The sequence below is a fragment of the Ammospiza caudacuta genome, chromosome 7, assembly GCF_027887145.1.
Source record: "Ammospiza caudacuta isolate bAmmCau1 chromosome 7, bAmmCau1.pri, whole genome shotgun sequence".
NCBI classification, from domain to species: Eukaryota; Metazoa; Chordata; class Aves; order Passeriformes; family Passerellidae; genus Ammospiza; species Ammospiza caudacuta.
Genome location: NC_080599.1, coordinates 36774860 through 36798123, shown reverse-complemented (window position 1 = coordinate 36798123; position 23264 = coordinate 36774860). Strand labels below are relative to the sequence as shown.

At 38.1% G+C, this 23264-nt stretch overlaps 1 protein-coding gene across 2 annotated transcripts; it reads right to left on the bottom strand.

The window, feature by feature from the left end:
* Positions 1-498: 498 nt before the first annotated feature.
* FUBP1 (far upstream element binding protein 1) lies at positions 499-23216 on the bottom strand. 2 transcript variants are annotated; one of them, XM_058808461.1, is made up of 20 exons: positions 23030-23216; positions 21914-22004; positions 20012-20050; positions 19625-19664; positions 18789-18838; positions 18627-18698; positions 18263-18320; positions 17645-17807; positions 17467-17565; positions 17282-17383; positions 16508-16610; positions 16323-16423; positions 15605-15746; positions 14702-14862; positions 13787-13941; positions 13627-13706; positions 10734-10862; positions 10050-10124; positions 5535-5680; positions 499-5161 (listed from the first exon to the last, which is right to left on the bottom strand). In XM_058808461.1, the coding sequence occupies exons 1-20, from the start codon at positions 23141-23143 to the stop codon at positions 5153-5155; spliced, it is 1929 nt and encodes a 642-aa protein (XP_058664444.1). In that variant the 5' UTR covers positions 23144-23216; the 3' UTR covers positions 499-5152. The 2 variants fall into 2 exon arrangements, with proteins under 2 accessions (XP_058664444.1, XP_058664445.1); XM_058808462.1 differs by having other exon boundaries at positions 17330-17383.
* Between the last annotated feature and the right edge of the window lie 48 nt (positions 23217-23264).

The following is a 23264-nucleotide window of genomic DNA, read 5'->3' as shown; positions in this document are numbered from 1 at the left end:
TGAGAATATTTTCACAAAGTGCCTATTTCCTCAATCTTCATGCAGCAAGTTAATTGCCATATCTATAAACACTATTTTCTGAAGCCTACTGTAATACTTTTTTCTAAGACCTCCTGACAACAACACTGATGTCACTCTGCTAACACCCACCTGAACCACAGAGATGAAGCTTTGGGAGGAGTAACTTTACACAAAAAGGTCACATTTTCGAGTACTTGTGTATAGTACTGTGGCTGAATCTGCTTTCTTTCTACAGTTACCTGCTGCAAGTCACTCTCTGGCCTCATTAACAAAGGGTAACGAGCTGCACGGTGTTTTGAATTAGTATTTACTCTAATAACTACATGAACATTTAACTTCATTTTTTGTGGGTGATAGTCATTCACAGAAGTACAGGTTGATACAATAATTTTGCTCTGAAGCTGTAAGCTCAAAATAACAAAGGCAGGGATAGGAGCATAAAAAAAGACAAAACCATTGCTATTATTATTCATCAGTTTACATTTATTGAGAAAAACCATACAAAACCATTATACAGTTAATGTGTACCCATATTACATACAATGTCAATGCAAGCTCAAAACCACATTTTTGTAAAGCATTCAATTTACCTCAAGTCCAAGCTGCATCTCCCTAAGACACTGTTCCCATCACAGTTGCCTTTTAAAGCCAATCTTCTGTTTACACACGGGTAGTTTCTGCAGAGAACACTTTTCTCAGGACGAAAAGGCATTTCACATGCACGCAAGAGAAATATTTGTGCATACACAAGAGTTTCATAAGCTAGTACTAGGGAAGAGGGAATCCTGTCAACTGTTTGCTTTCTTAAAAGCCCAGTCCTCCCTTCCTCCCCCCACTTCTGGAGAAAAAGTAAAATGGAAAAACTTTTAGCATGCAATGGAAAACTTAAGAATTACTCTGGAAAGAAATGGGGAGAAACAGTTTCTACCATCCAGTAAAATATCACTAGTATAAAGATGAAATAATTCAAGATAGGCTGTGCAAGTGAATCGTGATCCTATCTGCCTGACAAGTGAAACAGATGACTTACAATAAAGCCACCCGAAAGAGAATCCACCTGGTATCTTATTCAATGTCCTAATTAAGTATAGGCTGCAGAAAGTGATATGAAAATTCTTTTCCTACTTGGAACATAATGCTTGCTTTTAAAACTTTTCTTCTCTTCACATTCACTGTGGGACACTAAGAGGTGATGGGTGGGGTAAGCAGGAAACATTTCAAGACACCTTTTGGACAAGTCCACTACATTTCTAAGCAAATTCAGTTATCTTTTTTGCTACTGGGGTAACTCCAATAATCTACTGCTGTCCCAGGAACTCTGAGTTTGGAGACAAGAGTTGAAACAGAAAAGGAACACGGTGCTCTGCACAGACCAGCATGCCTGTAAGCCCTGCAGTGAGAAAGCTGGAAGCCAATACACCTCAAATGCTACACAGAAGAAATCTCACCTTCCACACTAGCAACATCCCAATACACTGGCTTTTTCTTCTCTATCTCCTCCCACAGGCTAAATTAGCAACTGAAAGACTGTTCAAGATATTTCAGGAGCAACAGTTGAAGGAAAAAGTACCATGTAAAAAGGAAGTGAACAAATGACTCACCCCCACACTAAATCCACAGTATCCAAATGGTACACACCTACCCTCTTCTCACATCAAAAATGAAGTTACATGTTAAGCTACAGATGAAATACTAAGTGGCTTGAGAAACTGAATAACAACTATTAATTCAGTTCAAAAATTAGCTTGACTGTTTAGAAGAATATAAAGTAAAACAGATGGTTTATATTATTAAATCACAGTTTAAAAAACTTTAACAGATTATGGAACATTAATGGTGAAACAAAGAATACTTTAAAGAATGAAAAGTGATCAAAACAAAAATTATACCCTATATCATTATGTATGGGATACATTTCAAATCTGTTATGCTTTTGCCAATTTTACCTTCTACATGGAGCCCTTCTACGGTCCATGCTCATCGGCTCACCAATGGCATACACTCAAAGGATTCCTCTTTACTGGTAGTAACTATCTCAGGACCTGATTCTATGAGCTATGATTTGGTGCTTGCAGCATCTTCAGCACTGTGTGTGAAAATGAAGGCAGTATTTTTGAATATTTTTCTTTGATGTACAGATAAGCAGGACTTTTGAAAGAGGAGCAGCACATTTTAGAAGCAGAATAATGAACAAAAACCAAACAGATGCTGCTTTATGTTAAGCTAAAAAAAACCAACAACAAAAGCTCAGAATAAAAACCTGTACCAGACCATCTGTAAGACATTTAACATTTTATACTATCAAAATATTCAGCAATTCAGTTAAAAATATCAAGAAACAGCATACACTGACTGCTATAGCGATAAAATATTATTTGCTGTACTGTTAACTGGTGCTCATGCTTTTTCAGTTAAAACATACTCATCTCAAACTGCAAAATCTCTTGTCCTACCATGTCAAGTATTAATAAGCAAACTCCACTAACACACTAGAACTGTAAGACAAGTTATCAAGTTCAGTGATAACAACAAGAAGTCATTCTTCACATTTAGGTCTTACGGATTAATGGGAATAGTGCCCTATCATAAAAAAAACATTTGTGAAGGCTGTTGACATTTCTAACCAAAGCAATTCCTGCACATTTTAAAGGTTTTGATTCTTTAATTGCAACAATTATCTATTTGGGTAAAATAACAAAAATTACTTATTCTGATCAAGTTCAATTACTGCAATCTAACATTCTTTTCTTAAAAAAAAAAAAAAAAGAAAAAAGAAAAAAATACATATTGACCTAGAAATATAAACAGTTGTTTAAAAACTTAAGATTTTCCACTCAAATGGAACCGTGAGTAACAATGCATTTGGGGAAGCAGCAGATTGCTTTTCAATACACAACCACAAAGATCTCACAGGGACAACATTAATGTACTGAAATATATTAATTTATATACTTCCTTAGGTTGTGCTTACCTGTTGCTTTTTTGCAGCAGAACCTAAGGTGGAAGGTCTGGGAAGGCACTGTGAAGTATAAATAATTGCACTGTTTGCAATTAATAAAGATTTTATACCTTAAATGAATCAAAATCAACAGCCTCCATTTTGCGAATGATAAAGAATCCAGTGAATTTAATTTTGCTCACTTTAGTACATAATAAATGCACCATTCTGTAAGGTTATCTACAAAATACCATGCAAAATACCTGAACTATTAAACTTAATACCCTACACTAAAGATAGCAAATACTGTCCTAGCCTTCTTCAAGCTACCAGCAATTCCTAGCTTTAAAAGGATAAAAATAATTCCTTCTATTTCTACAGCACAATGCATACATTGCTGATTACCTGAAAAAACTACTTCAGTTTTCAAGCCTTAACTTTTACTTCTCTGTGCAGCCACCCTAAAAAAATTTAATTCTCAAAGCAACAACATGTGTTCCAAAAATTAAAGCAATTAACAGTTATAGAATTATTTAAAACATACCTACATCACTACATATCTGCAAACTATCTGGAGACAAAGACAACTCTGTCTAACAAGTGGTTCTCAAAGACTTCAATGTTATGATATGCATACTTTATAACACTGAATGACAGCTGTCTCATGAGTACTAATGAAAGAAACTCTTAGATAAACAGAAACATGATTTTCTTTAGCTATTGCTAGAAGTTTCAGAAATACTTACCCACAAAACTCAGATTATGTGTATGTATATATATAAGCAAACCTATGTTTCTGAATTAAGAAGCAATTATGATTTCCTAAGATACCAGCACTGTATTCCAACATAATATCACACAAGCACAGCATTTGCATTATGTGGAACATTGACAAAAAGATACTGTTGCAGTTCATCAATTTGTCATTCTGATGTACTTACAGTGCAATGCTCCTTGAAGGAACAATCAAGGATGATACACAGCACAGTCCTCCTCACCCCTATAGAGCTAGTTCTATACTGGCTGGATCAAACCTGCACTTCAACAGACAATGGCAAGACAGACTGTAGTGCATGTAGTCTAATATATGCAAAGAGCCAATAAATATGCAAAGAGCAAACACAGGATTTCAAGAGAATCAGCTTTTTAGTATGAGCATTAGAGCAATAAGAAGCTTCAAGTATATATAAAAAAATAATCAGTTGATTCAAATACTTGAATATTTACAAAAAGAGAAGTTATCTGCTCTGCAGGAAGTTCTCAACCACTCCCATCACTCAAACAAAACAGTGTTTTAAGGACAGACGCAATTTTTGTAACTACTATGCATTACCACATTGACTTTTCTACACTGAGTTTTGAAGTGGACTACTTTAAACTGAAGGCTTAAGCACATTACACTTAAAGTAGTTTTATACTAGTCTGAAAAAATCCATAGAATAGTTATGCAGGAACAGTTTTGAAGTATTCAATTAACAACAAAAGTTCTGTTATAACAGCTGCACAGGTCTGAAACAGTGGTCATGTATAAAAGGAAATTTCACTGTTAATGCAATGGAAGTATGCCAAAAGATCATCTTCTTAAACACATGCAGTTTTAATCAAGTAGAAAAAAAATTAAGGTATCGAGATTACTGGTGCTGGGCAGCAAAATACAATGAATGAAAGAGATCCTCCATCTACAGCTATTCTGCAAGAGGGGAAAAACATGCTAATGACAAGTTTTTAAACTCAGCAAGGCTTATGGGGGGGGAAAAACCCAACTCATTTGTGTAGCGGTACCTTGATTCAGCGTTGCAAATCAATCCTATAATCAATACTGCATATACCCACATATCCAACTTACCGACACAGGAGGTTTCATATTATTTATTGTAAAGCACAAAACAGGCATTTTAAAAGTGATAAAGTATACATTGAAAAAGTACATTTATATCACAAAGCATTGACCACATAATTGCAAATACATTTGCTGGAATGTGTACATCTACACTAATACTAAAAACAAACCATTTTTTCATTTCTACACAGAAATATTACCTCCTATCAGTAGTGATAGATATTTTGTACATTGTCAAAAACACTATTTTTTAAACCAAATTTAAGATCTTCATCAAGGCGTCTGCATCCATACATTTAACAAAGGTTTTTTCCCCCACACAATGAAGCAAATACTGTATTGTCCACTTCTTATTATTGGCCCTGTGCAGAAGAGATACATAAGAGATACACAAAAAGTTAAAGAAAATCCTTTAAATCGAGCTAACTCAGGAGTGAAGCCTTTAAGAAAGAAAAATTGGTTAATGTAAATGGTGGTGGCTTCTTGCATGGTTTTCAAAACCCTGGGAGGAGAAAGTTTTTCTTCTTTTTTTTTAATAAAAGAAACAATCACCAAACATATGGATAGATACAGAACTCAAGTTATCAGGTAAACAAAGTCATCTACTCATTATTCTGATAGCTACTTTGCTAGAAAAAAAGATGCATACCCCAAAGGAACAAAGCAGGAGACATGCAAAAAAATATCTACAACCACTGAGACAGAAGCCAGCCAAAAACCACTTCAGGACTGTACCTGTGGTGCTGGAGGATGCTGTGGCATTCCCTGGGGACTTGTCTGAGCGTAGTACGCTGCCTGCTGCCGGTAGTACTCGGCCCACGCCGCGCTGTAATCTGGCTGCCCGCCCGGAGGAGCCCCAGCAGGGGCAGGCACAGCTTGACCTGCAAGGAATTGCAATTGCACAGCTTTGTTGTTGCAATAGAAATGAGAGAATCTCAACAAACATCACTTCGCAATATTCCTCCAAGGCTCTGAATAAACTTGTGGCTGCCTCTTTCAACCTAAACACTCATTCTATTACTTTAATGTAATGACTCCCATGTAAATCAAAATTAAGGACGGTTTTTCAGCCTCTTGATTCATAATCATGAATCATGTTTAAAGCCTGCTGGCCTAAACAACAGTAGTATTTAAATACACACCAAGAGGCAAAACTTTTTGCAATCCACCTAGAGTAATTTTACCTTATTTTACAGACTGCATTCATTAGCTCAGCAGATGCCAATTCATTTACTTCCCCAATGCTGGCATACTTCATTCAATTTCAAAGTTATTGCAGGTTACATTTTTCAAAAAGTGCAATAATTTTTGTAAACATTTACTCCACTACAGAATACAGTCCTGAAATGTGCTTCCACACTTTGTGGAAGTTCTAATCTCTAGAAACAAGAGCATGTACAGATACACTCTCAAAGAGAGCTCAGAATTACCTCTCCTTTCAATATAATCAACTGACAGACTACAATCCCAGTGCCAGACTGATACACAGGGACTCTACAGCATACTAAAAAAACAAGCAAAACAATAAAAGAGAATTACAGCCAACCTTTTAGTTATGCTGCTCTTCTGCAGGAGATCTGTCACAGACATCTTTACTTCCTTTTTCCTCCAACTTCAGAAACACCAAACACACCCCTCTTAGTACCACTAATCTTTACAATTTCGGAGAGGTGTTTTTGCAATTACCACTACAAAATGTGCAAGACTCCAAGCAAAGCAACACACTCTATATATCTGTCCACACACACTTGCAGGCACCCAAACAAAAGGGTTTTATATGTAGGGCTTTATTTCAAGTTTCCTGAACTTCCAAATCAGAACTTTTATTACTGTCCTATGAAACTTACTGATTTATATTCTTAACGGATTATTATTCAAATCAAAAGTTCTAGTCAGAATTAAGATATTACCAAAAAAACCACTACCTCTGCAATTTTTTTCTAAGATACTAGGAATAAAACCCTCAAACCCAATAAAAACAAATCACCACATCACATCACCCCACAGGAAATAAACCCAAGCAAAATGCAAACCTGCACCCTGTACAATTCCACATGCACCCAAACTGTCTATTCTGTTATGGATAGAAAGGGGCAGCTCCCACATGATGAGGGCTTAAAGTTTCCTGTTCTACCTGAAACCAACTCACTTTTTATTTGAATACAAGTCCACTGAGCAACTTTCTAAGGAACACAGTATCAGAAATTCTAAGGAAGTGTTTTCTAGAGTATCAGACTGAAGGTTGGCTTTGTTTAGTTGTTTTTCTTTAAATACTTAAACAAAGAATCCTAGCTACTCACACTATGCCTACACACGTGTAATCTTTTAATCCTCTCAAAAACAAAGTGTGAGCAGAGAATGTATTTGGCAAAGCATGATCCTGAAAATCATCAAAATACAACCTTTCATTTTCCAACTCTCCTTACAACTTAGTTTTTTCTACTTACACTGTAGGTCAGCTCTGAAGTCTATCCATCTTTTATTTTCATTTATACAGTAACGGAATTTCCAAAAAAAAGTTACATTTTTTAAAATCTTTAGATCTGTTTTCACATTTTACAACTTTTAATGTACAACAGCTTACAATTTACACTTTTGATCAATTATTTTAACAAAAACTACCTTTAACAGGGTACACTCTTTCTAATTTCACCATTACTGTGAGATAATATCTGTACTTATAAATTACTGTCACCACAAGAGGAAACATGAGAAACACAGAACACATCCCCTTTAAGGAGGGCTGAGAAAGGAAACAACAGAGATTTTATAGTTCAACATTATCAAGGGTGATTCTAGTAAAAGTAAACTGCTTTGTTTCTTCTTTCCACTACAATGATAAGCAACCTTTCAAAAACTCCTATTTTATTATTGAATCCTTTAACTGTATGTCAAGCCCACAATATATGGGAATGACTTTAAATAATAAAGTTAAAAATTCTGATAGTGGCATATGGATCATTTACTAATGATCATGACTTCATGTTTAAAGGGAACTGTTACCCATGAGAGACTTTTTGGAGTATTTGCTACTCAAAGCAGCAGCCCCTGAAACAAGGGTCTGAAAAGGGAGATGGACTTTGCCACTGTATTTCTGACTCAGGTTAATATTCAAGTCACTGTTCAGAGAAAAATACAGTGAGGTGTTCCCCATGACTAGCAAAGTCATATCACACCAGTAGGAAGCCACTTTGAAAATCCTATTATTGTTTGGATGGGCATATTCTGGAGTTTTTTAGCATTTTCAGGTCACTCATACTTAACTAAGTACAAGAAAATCCAAAACCCCAACTGCAATATCAATGGCAACTTGTTCAGCTTCCCACAAGGATTATCAAACCAGTTTTTTTCAGCAACAAAACCAGAACTGACAGGGCTCAGCAAGTCTGAATTTCAGTTCAGCTCTCCTTAACAATGTTTGGTGAAATCATTCATCTGTGTTGTGAAAAACCTGAGTCTTCAAAGAGCAAGTGACTTGTAATTGCCATCCTCTGGCACAAGTTCATGGGAACAGAAGTAACAGCACTACAGGAAGCACAAATGGTACTGGAAAGCCTGGAGAGCACCAGAACTTGCTGGTGGGCAGCCTTCTTGTCCATCAGGTCTTCTACTGACCTTCTACTGTTCATGAGGTGGGGAAAACTGCACCATTTAGCATTATGTCAACTCCAGCTGAACTCCTCTTTTGCAAGTGGCTTTGAAGATAAAGGGTATCTACCACAACAAGACTCTGCAGCAAAAAGTTCTCATGATTTTAAGTTAAGTTATGTAGGTCCAGCCATCAAAAGCTCTCCTTCAGGCAAACAACTCAATCTGAACTAGAAAAAGGAATTAAGATGAGAACTGCCCTTGTGTTTTTCCTCTTATTTGACTGTCTTGGCATTTTTCACATTTTACATTTTAAGACCAACTATTTTTTATCTCCCAATGTGTTTTTTCCAACTCCTCTTTGGAATTGCTCCCATTAACTCTATTGCTATTTTTTAATCTGTGCAAGTGCAAGACTAGTGCAATCCAGACTCTGCTTTCCAAGACAGCAAATTAGAAAGATAGCAGAGAGCCTACCAACAAATTACATTATTTAAAAAAAAGTGAAAGCCACCCACAAGTCTGCATTTCAGAATGTGAGCCAAACTAAGAGAGACAATAAATTGAAAAGAAATAGCTGAATGAACCAGAAAGAAGAAAAATGGGAAGGCATATTATCTTAGAAATCACATGTTTGGGAGGTGTAATTTTCTTAGTCTGATACACAGCTGTTGAACTAAATACTCGTTATGTATTTTCTGTAGAATTGATCACTTATACTGTGCCAAAATAAAAAATAAAGATAGTTATGTCTTGGCAAAGCGTTATCAATACTGCAGAAGGCTGGTAAGAGGAATTATGCATGTTATTGATCTTAAATCTGAATGCTTTTAATATTCCATGAGAAAACAGTGCAGTAGGAAGATGGCAGAACAGGCACCAAACCCTCCCCTGCAAACAAAGATTGATCCCAATGGTGCTGTATGTGTAGTCAGAGACACTGGGGAAGCTCTGGCATTCCTGTGTGTCCTGCAGTATCCAGGGCAGGACACCACAGACAGAGCACAACCATGATTTAAAAGGTAATGACACCTTCTGCCACATACTTTCCTTATACACAAAATAATGAAATAATAAACCAGCACATTAATTTCAGTTTTATAAAGAAAGCTACCCACAACATATAATCTGCAGTTTAAAAACAGCTCTCAAGTGCTGCAAAGCAAATATTATTTTAAAAAAGGCACAGTATAAATGATAGCTAATGATGATGCTTTAGTATAGTAACTGGAAACACAGAAAGCAAAGCACAAGGAAAAAAATCATATGTAATCTGAAGAGAATTGGAAAACAATTACCAAACATAAAAAGATAGCTTCATAAAGTAGGTAAAAGTGAACTTCAAAACAGAGGAAATGTACTTTATAATATTCAGAATGAAACATTTAAAAGTTGCTGTTTCCCAATGATCAAAGATATCTCATTAAGTCTGAAGCATTTTTGTAAAGCTGATTACTAGTCTGAGTACCATGAAGTGCCTAAAAACAACACAAAATTTCGTCTGTTTCTCAGCAGTATTTGGTTCAGAAGACATGACTGTGCATTTCATTTTTTTTTGGGGTAGAAGCCCTCATCTCATCCAGCAAAACAGACAAGTCTCCTAAAACATTCCACTGTGAACGTGGAACAGAAAAAACAACAGAAAACCCCCTGCACACTTACCCATTTTTTTGTAGTACTCCTCCCAGGCCTTGGTATAGTCAACCTGCCCTGCTGGTGCTGGATTTGGCTGATCTCCTGAGTTACATTAAAAATAGTTAAACTAAAATTACCGGGGTTTGTTTCACACATAATCCAAATAATAATCCACTGAAATATGTGACATGACTCAAATCTGATACTATAAACCTTTGTGGTACAAGCTACTACAATTACAAACTACTAGTAAAAGAAGACATGTTTTCAAGATTCAGGAAGTGCATACCACTGGCAATTCAAAATACCAAAATTCAAGTGGTAAGCCTCAGCCAGGCACAAAAATTAAAATTATACAGCTACATACCACAACTGTAATTGTCCTAAACCCACTGGAAGTGATGCAACCATTTAAGGAAATGACAATCAACAGCTTAGCTCATTACATTTTTATTTATGACTGCTCTGTGTAGTCATTAAGTCAGCCCACATTGCAGCAAAATTCTCCCTGGAGTATATTCCAAGATAAATACATGACCCTTGTTACTACTGAAACTGTGAAAAGCAATATTGAAAGCTACAAGCAATAGTTTTCCAAGAAAACCAGCTGGATAAAATAAATTTACCTGACACAGGAGGACAACAATAAAAAAGAATGGGGTATTTACACCTCCAGCAATGAGAAATGTGTCCCTTTCACTCAATATCTACCTTGTCCATTGGTTTGGGTTGTAGCTGGTCCACCAGGAGGGGCTGCAGGTGGTGGCTGTGCTTGCTGCTGGTAATAGTGAGCATAATAAGCTGCCCACGCTGCTGAATTGGGATCTGTTCCTGGCTTACCTATGAAAACAGAACAGAAGCATTTATAATAGCACTACTATGAACAGAATGCTGCCCTCAATTAATCCTGTCCTAGGCATTCTTATTATCCTCCAAGGAAAAATCCATCTAAACAAAATATCCATGTACATCCTTCTAGTATTTTTTCTTTCTAGCATAAACTTTTGATCAGGTTTAAGACCAATGTACTATACAAACTGTACTTTCATAGAGCTGGAGAGATAAAATAACTTTAGAACCTTTACTACTACAATGCCACTTATTAATCTTACATATGGTAAATAGAAACAGATTTTTAAAGTTTAAATAAACAGTCATGTCAATAAATGGCAGCAGCAATGAATCACTCTAGCACCAAAGGATTTCAGTGGTTTTACTTTTGTTAGAACCTCACGCTAATGACACTGGCACCGGTGGAGGAGGCATGCCAAATACATATTTCTGAAACAGAAGAATACAAGACTTACTAGGTGTTTGCAATGCTTGTCACTTAAACTTTAAGGTAACAGTAAAATAGAGAAACACACAGCATTTTAAGAACCTGAATCCACATACATGGCTATTAAGCATCACTGTTTACTTACAACTTTTTAGTATAAAAAAATAATAGAAACAGTCGCATCTATCTCCATGACTCATTATTCATCTACATCTAGGTAGGCCAATGATGCTGCTTCCTAGGGTTTTATTGCTCTGTTTCTCACACTTTAGGAATGGCTTATTCTTGCGGATCACAGATTAATTACAAGATTGGCAATTGACAATACCTGAAAATCTACTATCAGACAAAATAATACATTTTACACATCCAGCATATAATTGCAAACAGTATTTGCAGTCTTAAAGAATAAAAGTATCTGCAAAGAAACTCATCCAAGTGAGGAGAGAATTCACAAAAGGACATGGACAGAACTGACACTTTAGAGTAACTATACATGGGAATGGAAATACAATCCTCCCTAAACATGAAACAGGTAAGGCAGTGAGCAATGGAAGATGAAGAATTCCCCTGAAAAATGCATTCAAGAAGAACCCAGAGCAACAAATTAATGCTAAACGAAATCCTGTGACAAAAGTCAGATATAATCACTCCAAATGCACACAGAAAAAATGTTAACACTCTACTTTCTGTTTAAATTGCACTACTTCCATCAACAATAGTGGATTTAAATTAACACTTCCTATATTCTAAGGTTACCTGCAAATATCAAACAAGCCATTGCTCAATTCCTCCCCCTCCTCCTTAGCTACTTCTCTAGAGTAGAAGAACACAGAGCTGGGTTCATTAATTTCCAAAGAAATTTGACTGTAGTAACTAGCTCCACTTTCACATGACAAGGGCAAGCACAGTTCTGGAGAAAGCACCTCTGAAAAAAGTACTGAAATAACCCATTTGTTACACTGGAATGAGTAACTAAGTGAAAACTGTAGAAAAATCATTCAAATAAATGCTAGTCAAAAGAAACACCAACTTCAACTGCACATATGAGAACTTCATTAGATTTTGAAGAGAAGTGTTCATAAAAAACAGTTACAGAATCATCAAGATGACATCAAGGGAGTATTTGCCATTGTTTCTTACCCAGCCTTTATGTAGAGAAGTGAAGAGTAAAAAAGGTGGTGTGAAACAGGCTGTAGCTTTTCAGCAGTGGTTTTGCATGAAATACTTTGCTATGCTGATACTGAGTCACTTTGAGCCATTCTACTTCTAAATGAAGTCAGCAGCATTTTAAACACTGAACTGAGCACATGCAGAGCTACCTTGTGCAGAAGTCTGGGAACTAAAACCAGCAAGGGCTCTTTGCAAAGAGATAACGTGATACAGACATGGAGTCCCTTCTCCACTAACAGAATCCATGGCAGGAACAGTGGCTACCATAAAATATCTGTCATTGATAACATAAACAGAATTGAGATCTTTTGGCTCAAATTGTGAGGAATTACAATTCCACCTCAAACCAATGAGGTACAACAAACTCAAGCATCTAGCCTTACCATGCCTTCTGTGGCTGATGTTCCATTTCCCCATATCCTCTAGTCCAACCAAAGGATGTAAACTTTAAGAAAAGCAGGATGCTACAACTTTGGAAGTTGTACTTAAGTAAGAACTCCCAATCTCGACAAAGATAAACAGAAATAGAAGAAACAAATTCTACAAAGATAGGTTTCAGAAGAAAATACAAAACTATGATAAGCAAAAGCTCAAACTACACAACCCTAACTAGTTTTACTCTATTAACAGCAATTCACCAAGGTTTTAGCCCTCAAAAGGTAGTCAACAAAATACACTGGAGCATCAGACTCTTAAAATTGTAATAGAACAAAACCTAGAAATATCATAGCATTTACTGCAAAAAGACAAATCAGTAAAGACTGTTTAAAATAAAATACAAAAGTCATTTACTATTAAAGACAGCCTTACTACAGAACTTTATGCAAAAACATTGATTTTAAGAAAACTGAATTGCACAAAATCAGTGAACCAAGACTTGCAAAAAGTATCATAAATAGTGATGCAGTATCAGTAACATTTGTAAAAAAACATACTCCAACTGTAACAATTAAATTTCAACATTTCACAAGGCACATATGGAAAGTGCAAAACATAAGTAAAGTGACAATCAGTGAAAAAAAGCCAGAAAAAACAGGAGCTTTTCAGCTTTAGGAGCGTAACACAAGTAACTGTACAATGCATATACTTGTAAGGACAGAATGGATGTACCTGAAATATTCCAACACTACAGCACAGCTGTGCATTTCTTACCTGGGTCTGGTGGGTTTGGTGGCTGCCAGTGTGGATAAGCATTTCCCCATCCCTGTGGAGCATATGGAGCTGGAGGACCACTAGAAAAGATCACACCCACAGTGAGAGGCAGCCCCAGGGCCACCCCACACAGAACAAAGTCAGCTGAGGCAATACTCACTGAGGGGCAGGACCAGGAGGGCCTGGGTTGTAAGGAGCTGGGTTGTATGGTCCCATGGGAGCACCAGGACCTGGTGGCCCAGGAGGTCCATGTGGGCCAGGAACAACACCATGGGGACCATGGGGAACCGGGGGACCCAATGGATTCACTGGACCCTGTAACAAGGGTGGGACACAGATGAAAATACACCTTGAGAATCTCTATTTTTCAGCATTTTAAAAGCATTTGTCTAAACACTCAAAGAACACCTAAAAGGTTTGATTGGTTTTAAAGACAGTTCCCTGCAGAAAACAGGCTACTTAAAGTTTGATTAGGCTTAGAGGTAGTTAGAGGCAGCTGTAGCAGTAATAGCAACTAAAAAACTGCAGTTATTTCAGCTCCTTCTTGAGAAAGTAAAGGATTTTACAAAAAAACCCACAGATTTTTCCACAAGTTGCACTAAACTCCCCACACTCGAACAAGACTATCAGTTTTAAAATAAATCAATACATCTAAACTTGACTAACTAAACCTGCTTTTAAGATTAGGCACAAAAAGCCTCTTGTAAATTTAATTACATGCACACACACAGGCAAACAAAAACACTGTGAAACTGAAAGTGTAACTTTGATAAGAACTTTACCCAAACATAACTGGACTGAAAAACAAAACATGTCACTAACATCTTTGAACTTAAGAATTTTTTCATATACACAGAATTGGCATTTTCAAGAGCACACTGTATGATGCCGAAGAGATAAACGGTTTCCATTTCAATATTTTGTTACTTTAAATCCAGATGACCATTATTATCCATTTATTATCTGATTAATTTAATCTGGGAAGTGAAAGGAAAGAAATCTCCACAAAGGAGACTTGCTTTCTGCTCCGTTTAGCTCTAACAATAAACAAAAAAGCAGTCAGTTCTCCACTCACTCCAATCTTTTCCTCTATAAGTTGTCTTGCATAATCTATTTGCTGGGGTGTCCCACGGATAGTAAACATCTTCATGTTTGGATCTGCATTAGGTGGAGGATTTCTCTGAAGTTCTATTCTAGCACCAGACTGTTGGCTTATACTTTTAATAGTTTCACCACCTGCAATGCAATACGGAGTTTTTATGAGGTGCATCAAAGCAAAAAATACTGATTCATATCAGAGAAAAAGTCAACTGCATGGAAGCCAAAAAGACATGAAAAGGCACCTATTCTTATGAGCTGTTCAAGAACATTCCAACAACTCAAATAAAATCTCTTCAGTGCAGCACAGAGATTTAATGGCAATAAATAAGTAAAATAAATTTTTAAATGGTTATAAAAAAATTACTCAGAAATGTCAGTAAAGAATTCCTACAATCTTGTATATATTTTTTATTTATGTAAACATCTAATATTAAACATTAATGACAACTGACACACATGGTTATCAGTAAATATAAACTTACAACCCAACCTCCCAATAAAAGGGGCAAGGAAGCCCAAATGACAAAAAAGCCCCACAGAGGTACTGGCCACAAGGTAACTGGCTCCTTCTCTTACAGGATCCAGAAAAGTTATGTGTACCATTAATATATACAAAGTCTCCAAAACAGGGGAAATTGGGCAATCAAAATTTTTTTAAAAAGTCATAGAATTACAAAATATTCTGAGTTGGAAGGGCCCCACAAAGATCATGGAGTCCAACTCTTTAAGGGAAAGGCCCATATGGGGACTGAACATATAAATTCAGCATTATTAGCATCAGACTCATCTTGCATCTCTGTAGCACGGCATTTGTCCAAACCGAGAAGCTGAGTGGTTTTTAAAGTAACATACAAGGTACATATATAAGATATATTACCTTTTCCAATGATTAATCCAGTTTTGCCAGTAGGGACAATAAAATTGAACTCCTGTAATCCACCAGGAGGCCCCATGTTCCAGTTGCCTTGGCCCCTACCCCGTCCTCGACCACCAGGTCCTGGCCCACCAGGGTTACCAGCCTAAAAAACAGCAGCAACAAATGAGCATGTTCTATAAAATTACTGCAAACAAATGCAAACAAGTTACATTACATTATTGTTAAGAAATAACAGATTCACTACTCAAGTTTGGTAGTTGAAGCAGTACCTTTTATGGAAGGCATAAATTAAATTCTAAAAAACGTTCTGTACAATTCTGCATATGAAAGATGAAGGAGGAAAGGATATAGAAGCAAGCAGAAATTTCACACATACAAAGATGTCATTTTTGTCTGCCTTCTGTAAATGCAGCAGTGGGGCCCATCTAACAACAAGCTTTTAAACACTGATTACAACCAAAAGTAAGAGCATATTAGCAATTAACACAAAACAAGGACCAGCTCTAAAATCAGACACATCAAGAAATGCCATGACTTTGAATCAGTATGGTCACTTGCAAAACTGTAACTGTAAACATTCACATTCCAGACCAAACTTTGAAGTAGATTCAAATGGCACAACTAAATTATTTTTTCTAGTTACACACACTTTTTGAAAACTTTGGGTCTTTCCAAAAGGTGGGCAGGAGATTTTAAACACTGAACAACGTTACCCAACCTGAACACTGCGAAGGAGATCTGTAATAATTTCTGCAGCATGCTGACATCTGTCAGGAGGCCCTGTGATCTGGGCTATTCTATCTGGAGTTGTTCCATCATCTGGAATAAAAACAAACTATTCCAGTATATGCAATTCAGTAAATTCACAGTAAAGTCACAAAAACTTATGAACCTGTTACAAACCTGGCTTGAACTGGATCCTAACACCAGCATCATTCTGGATCTTCTTAATCATCTCTCCATTTCTTCCAATTACAATACCTACAGCAAATCGTGGTATTGGAACCTAAAAAAAACCCAAACCCAAACAAGATGTTGATGGCATAGATATTACTAAAAAAATCCACATAATGAAAGGGTTAGAGTTGTTAAGTAGGGCAAGACCAATGCCACTTCAGGCTTTTTTAAGGATGGATTTTTTATTATCAAGTCACAAGCCTAGCACATACTGGACTAAACCATTAAAATGAAAGTGATCCTAGAAGCTTTAGAAGTTCTCATAGTGGTGGCAATTGCAGAGGATTTTATGCCTCTCAGAATAGAAAAAAGAAAGAATTTATAGAGTATCTAAAAGGCAGATTCCAGCAGATGAAGCTTTAAGCCTCTCCCTGACGAAGTTACTAGCTTGTGACTTGCATTAACGCTGGCCTTAAATAAGATCTGTAAAGGCCAAAGTTAATTTTCAATAATGTTGTAACATGATATACTTGACCATAAAATTTACTTGCTTACTTGATAAAAAACTCCAGCTACTTGAAATTATTCATAGCTGCTGGCAATGTAAAGTGAATGCTGCCCATCATTTTAGTGTTGTAAATTCAGCAATGACCAAGTAATACTTACATGCCACAACCAACTTTTGGAATCTGGTTAAAAGCTGTCAGTGGTATTACCCAATTTAACATTTCAAAGTGAACATCTCAAAATACAGTGAACAAGTTTTTCAACCATGCTTACGTCTATCCCTTCATTTCCTCCTATTCTTGACCCATATTCGTTGCGCACCTCTCTAAAGCCACCTTGGTCACGAATTAACTCCAGCACCATTTCCTTGGCTTGCTAAAAGAACAACAGAAGTTTGTTCAGGTACTGCAACATCCAAACAGATTTTAAAATGCATTTAATTGTGAGGCACTTCTTACCTGAACTTTATAAGGGTCTCCAGTTATCCTAAGGGGCTTGTCTGCACCAGTGTTCTGTGGGCCATCCTGAATCATGACCATTTTGACACCTGCCCGCTCCTATTTGACAAAAGGGAGGTCAATACTCACTCAAACCCACATTCAGAACCATCATATTTAAAAGATGATACATATATACCTGTAATTGTTTAATTGTCTCTCCACCTTTCCCAATAACTAATCCTGCTTTACTTGCTGGAATCATAATTTCTTGGACTGCATTTCCAGGTCCATCACCATGATGAAATCCAGGTGCAGGTCTTCCCTTTTCAACTATCTGATCAAGCAATCTTTTTGCTGACCTGTGAAAGAAAATACACATTCATAAATGTGCATCCCTGCAAGTATCTCTTGCCCCTATCTATTCTGCTTGGCAATTTTTAAAATTTGAATAGTGTCTGCAAAAGAATTATGGCTATTATCACTAAGAAATATGAAGCAATCTCAATCAATCTGCAAAAGTAACTTAAACTAACTGCAAAATAATAAAACCACCCCAATATTGGAATTTAAAAGATGGTCCTTTACCAACTGTATTTAATGAAGTTACCTCCTCAAGGATCTTGAACACAGTTACACTCATCAAAGCTTAATTTAGAACAAAAGCTGCTGCTTGATTCAGCATGCAAAGGACATTTGTACTTGTATCCACTACAACAACGGACAAAAGCAAGTATACATTCACCACATGTGTCAGGTCAGCTGCCATGAGAGTAAAATCATGATTACAGTCCTGATATCAGTTAAAAATACTTACTGAACAGACTCTGGTGTCCCAGTTAGCATACATGATCTTTCAGGCAGGCCTCCACTATCTGCAAACATAAAATAAAGCCAACTTATCAGCAGTGTTAAATCAGAAAGAGATTATGAAATTAACCATAATACACAAACTACTGGATTTTTATACTCAATGAAGTAGAATAATCATTGTATCCCATTTTGCATTTCTTTAGCCCATCACAGTCATGATTAGCACAAAAAAGTTCACTTGTATCTTAAATGAAGGTTCAGGCAATGAGAAGCAATGAGAAGCAATGAGCAATCTTCTGGACCTCCTACCAAGCACCTCCCCATTCCCCCAGACAGACAATTACACCCCCCACATAACAAACAGTTACCAGGTGCAATCTGTATTTTGCAGCCAGACTCCTGCTGTATGCGTGAGATCTGCTCTCCACCTCTGCCAATGACTTGGGGAAAGAAAACACAAAGGTGATTTGTACCAACAGCACCTGCCAACATCCCCCACCATGCCACATGAGCACAGCCATGCTACTTACTGAATCCAACCATCCCATCTGGAACTTTGTACTCCTCTGTCATCACAGACCTACAGCCAACGGCAAACAAAGCCATGACCATGCAGAGAACAAACCAGCATCATACTTACATTTATCCTCCCATTAAACTAAAGCAAGCTACTGCCCCACCATCAGCCTGGCTTACTTGCCTCCCAGTAACTTAAAAGTCATTACGCAAGCACAGTTCTACATAAGCTGACAATACACAGAAAAAAACCACAAAAAGTTTAAGTGTTGTACAAATCAGTCAGAAGTTTCCTTCACTCTCTTCATTAACAGACATGCAGTACAGAAAAGGTTACTTTTCTGCAGCATTTTAAGTTTCATCTGTATATCATCAAAGGATGTTGCAAATTTTGGTATCTCAGAAGTGTCCAAAGCAAAAGAGTAACATCTGGATGTAGCTGTTTAGGTAAGAAATGAGTGGAGAAAACAATGAAGTTGTAGTCTGAATTATTTTGTTTGGTTTTAGGTCATTCAGCTTTGCTTTTTGTTTACAAGATGGCATCACCTTTCTAAACTTCAGATCTGCTTCCAACTTCTAGCTATGCTACATAGGCTGAAGTAGAGAAATCAGCCAATATATTTTTCTTTTATTGAGCTCAATCCACAGCCTAGGCCGTGGAGAAAGAAAGGGAGAGCAATGTAGGTACATTTTAACTGTCTGACTTGGGACTTGCTAAAGCTGAACTTCAACAGATCATAAAAACACAGAATAAATGCTTCATGTGTTGATACTATTTTTTCAAAAAAATTGCTTGAAACTGCTTTGTTTCAATAAAAATTCTCTGTAAGATGCAGTGTAAAACCCTTACCTTTGCTGCTGATGCATCGGTGGTAGCTGATTTCCAAAAGCTATAAACAAACATTGTTAAAATTAAATTCAAACAAGTGGTACAGCTTACAACTAAGCTTTTCCTTTGATAACAAAACTCAATTGTATCAAACTAACTTCAGTCCAAGTTTACTTTTAGGAAGTGTTATCAAAAGGTTTAAAAGCTATAAAGACTCCCTATTGTTGCTACCCCCACTGTCAGTTTTACCAAGCAGACTCGTGCTGCCTCAACAATGCAAGACAAACCCCCAGCCACACTCTGGATCTCCCTTATTTAAGTGTCACCTACCAGAACACTTTCAAACTGTTGTTCTGACAATGTTACACTTGTTTAGGTTTTTTTGGCAACAAAATAAAATTTACTTACAGTCATTCTGGGGAGCAACTTTCTTAGCATCTGGTTGATCTGCAAAATTAAGATTTTTTAAATTTTTTTTGCCAAGAAATTCAGGAACTCTTTAAGCCTTTTAGTGTGAATAGTAAATTTCCAGTGCATTTTAACCCCCTTTTTTTTTCCTCTCTTTCTTTTTCCTCCTCCAATTTCAGGGAGTTGATCATCTGAATAAAAGAAAGAATCTGACGAGCACTCAGCACTTGGTTAGTATAGCTGAAAAGGTGTTAGGTTTTTCCATGTGTCTCTCAGTTTAACAAAAGGCAGCTTTCAGAACGCACTGTGTGTAGATAGCTCACAGATACCCAGTCACTGAAACTCAACTAAGACAAGGAACAAAGTCCAGCTTTGTTGGCTGCTCAAGCTAATGATGCTTCTATAGTAAAAAAAGAAAAAAAAAAAATCAAATCCATACAAAAATCAACAATAACTTAAGAAATAATTCAGACAATGACCACAAATCTAGACCAAATATCTGAAAATACAACAGTATCACATGGCAATGCAATCTCAATCTGAACGCTGATATGAAATCCCTATCCAAATATCAAGCATTTCATAGTATAAAACTTCAAAAAAAAAAAAAAAAGCAGATTCACAGTAACTAGATCACTACTGTCCAAATCCTCTCTGTACAGTAGAGAAATAAAAGGCATCATGAACCTGTATCTGTAAAAATAACACTTCAGATGCTTCCTTCCCACCCCAAAATAAAGGCTACATGAACCACCATAATTTATATGCAGCAAAAACTCAGCCACATATTCCAAGAAATATTTGTGTCAATCCAGAAAGATCCACTAGTTTATGTCATGTTTACATACTAAACACAGGTAATAAATAAAAATTCCTGCCTTTAAAAGGAGAGGGCATTCCCTCCCAGTGTGTTGTACTGCTCGGACTTGTCCAAGAGCCATCTACACATAAAATAAAAAGAATACATTACATATATCATCTGAAGCATCATTAGCTCATTTTTGTATATTAAAAACCTCACCTTTAATAGAAAAAAACCCTTTACTGTAGGACACAAGAAATCCTGATATAAAGCCTTAGTTACATTCTGTAGACTGAGTTTCAATCCTCTTAAAAGAAAAAAAAAAAAAAAGGCATTTCTCTTTTGTGAGACCTATGAGAACATTTCAGCAAGTTCAAAGATTTCTTCCCGTAATTTAGATAGGATTTGGTGTGTACATTAACCATATCAAACCCTGCTAAGTTCAAAGTGGATGCTCTGTAAGAGACAGAAGAGGACACACACACATGTCAGGAGAAAATTTACTGCAGTGCAAGGCAAATCGAAAAAGCTGCAACAAGTCAGAGGATTTAAGCATGATCTTATCAGGGTTCACACGTGCTGTAGGCTGAACTATTACCCTATACAAAAGTGTCTTCAAGGTAGAAAATTCACTTCCCTGTGTTTTTTAAAATCCTATGCTTTTACAATGAAATGCATTAATACTTTTATCTGAAACAGTGCAGTAATGCAGCTAATGAAACAATCCAGCACTTCCTGCCCTAATTGCAATTTATGAGTTGTAACCAATCCCACAAAACCACAAAAGACTTCAATGACACCTGCATAGGCATTTTGCAACCTGAATATTTCTGTCCCTTTCCCCAGCATGCATTTTTCTATTTGCAGCACTTAAACCACATTTAAAATACTGTAAAATAGTCTTACATTCACTTCAGGTTACAGCACAACGATTTAAAACTTCCCCACTAAACCGAAAATGAAAAAATATGTCATGATCTAGAGGGGAACAAAATGTTTTAATGCTCTGCTATGGAAAAAAAACCCCGCATCCACAAACAATCTTTCTAGCACAGTGGCCATGCGCCACGAAAAGAAATGCAGCAGGAATGAGTGCGTACCTCCATCCTCGAGAGGTCTTTTCTGCCCTCCATAACCGTAGTCGTTTGAATTCATTGCTGTGCCAGCATCTCCTCCAATTTTCGCTGCAATCTAAACAAAAGGCAGATGTGAGCCAAGGAAAAAAAGTATTTAATTCGGCCCATGTTAATTCCACGTTTTCTAAAAGATTTCAGGGATTTAAACAACGCGCAATAAAAAGACCCCAAATCATTAAACAAAAGGCCAAAACCAGTTTTGTTCATAGAGGTTTTCTTTTGCGATTTAAGGACTTGTGCTCATACTTCAGCAGCAAAGCCGCCTCAATTGTCCTCACCTACAAAAAAAATCCCAACCGAAAACTTGGCCTGGAAACACCACAACCTTTTTCCTACACGGGAATTTTCTTTCTCTACGCTTTCTTCGCCAAACACCGCGGTATCTCACGGCAAGGCCTCACCGGCCAAACAATTTCAAAACCCGACCACACCGCGTCCTCGAATACTGCCAAAACCGCGACCGCTTATTAACAGGCAAGGCGAACATTTCGCCCGAGAAGCGACGAAAACACGGCCCGTGGTGCAGAAGCCGCAAATAAAGCTGGGGGATAAAAAGCTTCCGCAAGGGCCGCCCTGGCCCCGCAGGCCGCCCAACCGGTCCGAGCAGGCTGCGGGCGCCGCGGGCAACACAGCCCGGCCCGCGCCGCGGAGCCGCCGCCCTCCGCCCGTCCCTCCGCCGCGCCGGGCCCGGCCCGATAACGCGCCGCTACTCGCCCGTCGAGATTTGGCCTCCCCGCCGCCGGGGACGGAGCCCGCGGGGCCGCTCCGCTCACCGCCGAATGCCCTCGGGCCGCTCCCGGCGCCGTTCGCGGGCAATGGCGGAGCGGGGCCACAAATACCTCGCGGCCCAGGGCGGGCGGGTGGCGCAAAGGGGGCGTGGGGACGGGACAAGGCTCCCCCCAATTCACACTCACTCACACTCGCATACACACTGACACACACGCGCGCACGCACACTGGCGGAGGGGTCCCGCTCCCCGCAGCCCAGTGCGCGGCGCCCTCACTGTTCGCTGTTCCCGCGGCTCCGAGACCGCGGCCTCCAGGCCCCGGGACCCCATTGATTCGATAGAGCCACACACACCTGCCTAGCCCTCTGCAGCGCGTCTTTAAAGGCATCGTTCACTCCTCCAGCCCCGCCGCCACCTCCCCCGGGCGCGCCCGCGGCAGGAGGGGGCACCGTGGAATAGTCCGCCATGGCCTCCCCGGCGCCGCTCCGGCCGCTGCCGCCGTCTGCCAAGAAAGAGAGAAAATGGCGGCGGGCGCGCGCCTTTCACATTCCTGCGCGGCATCGTGCTCGGGGGGAGCGCGCCGAAACC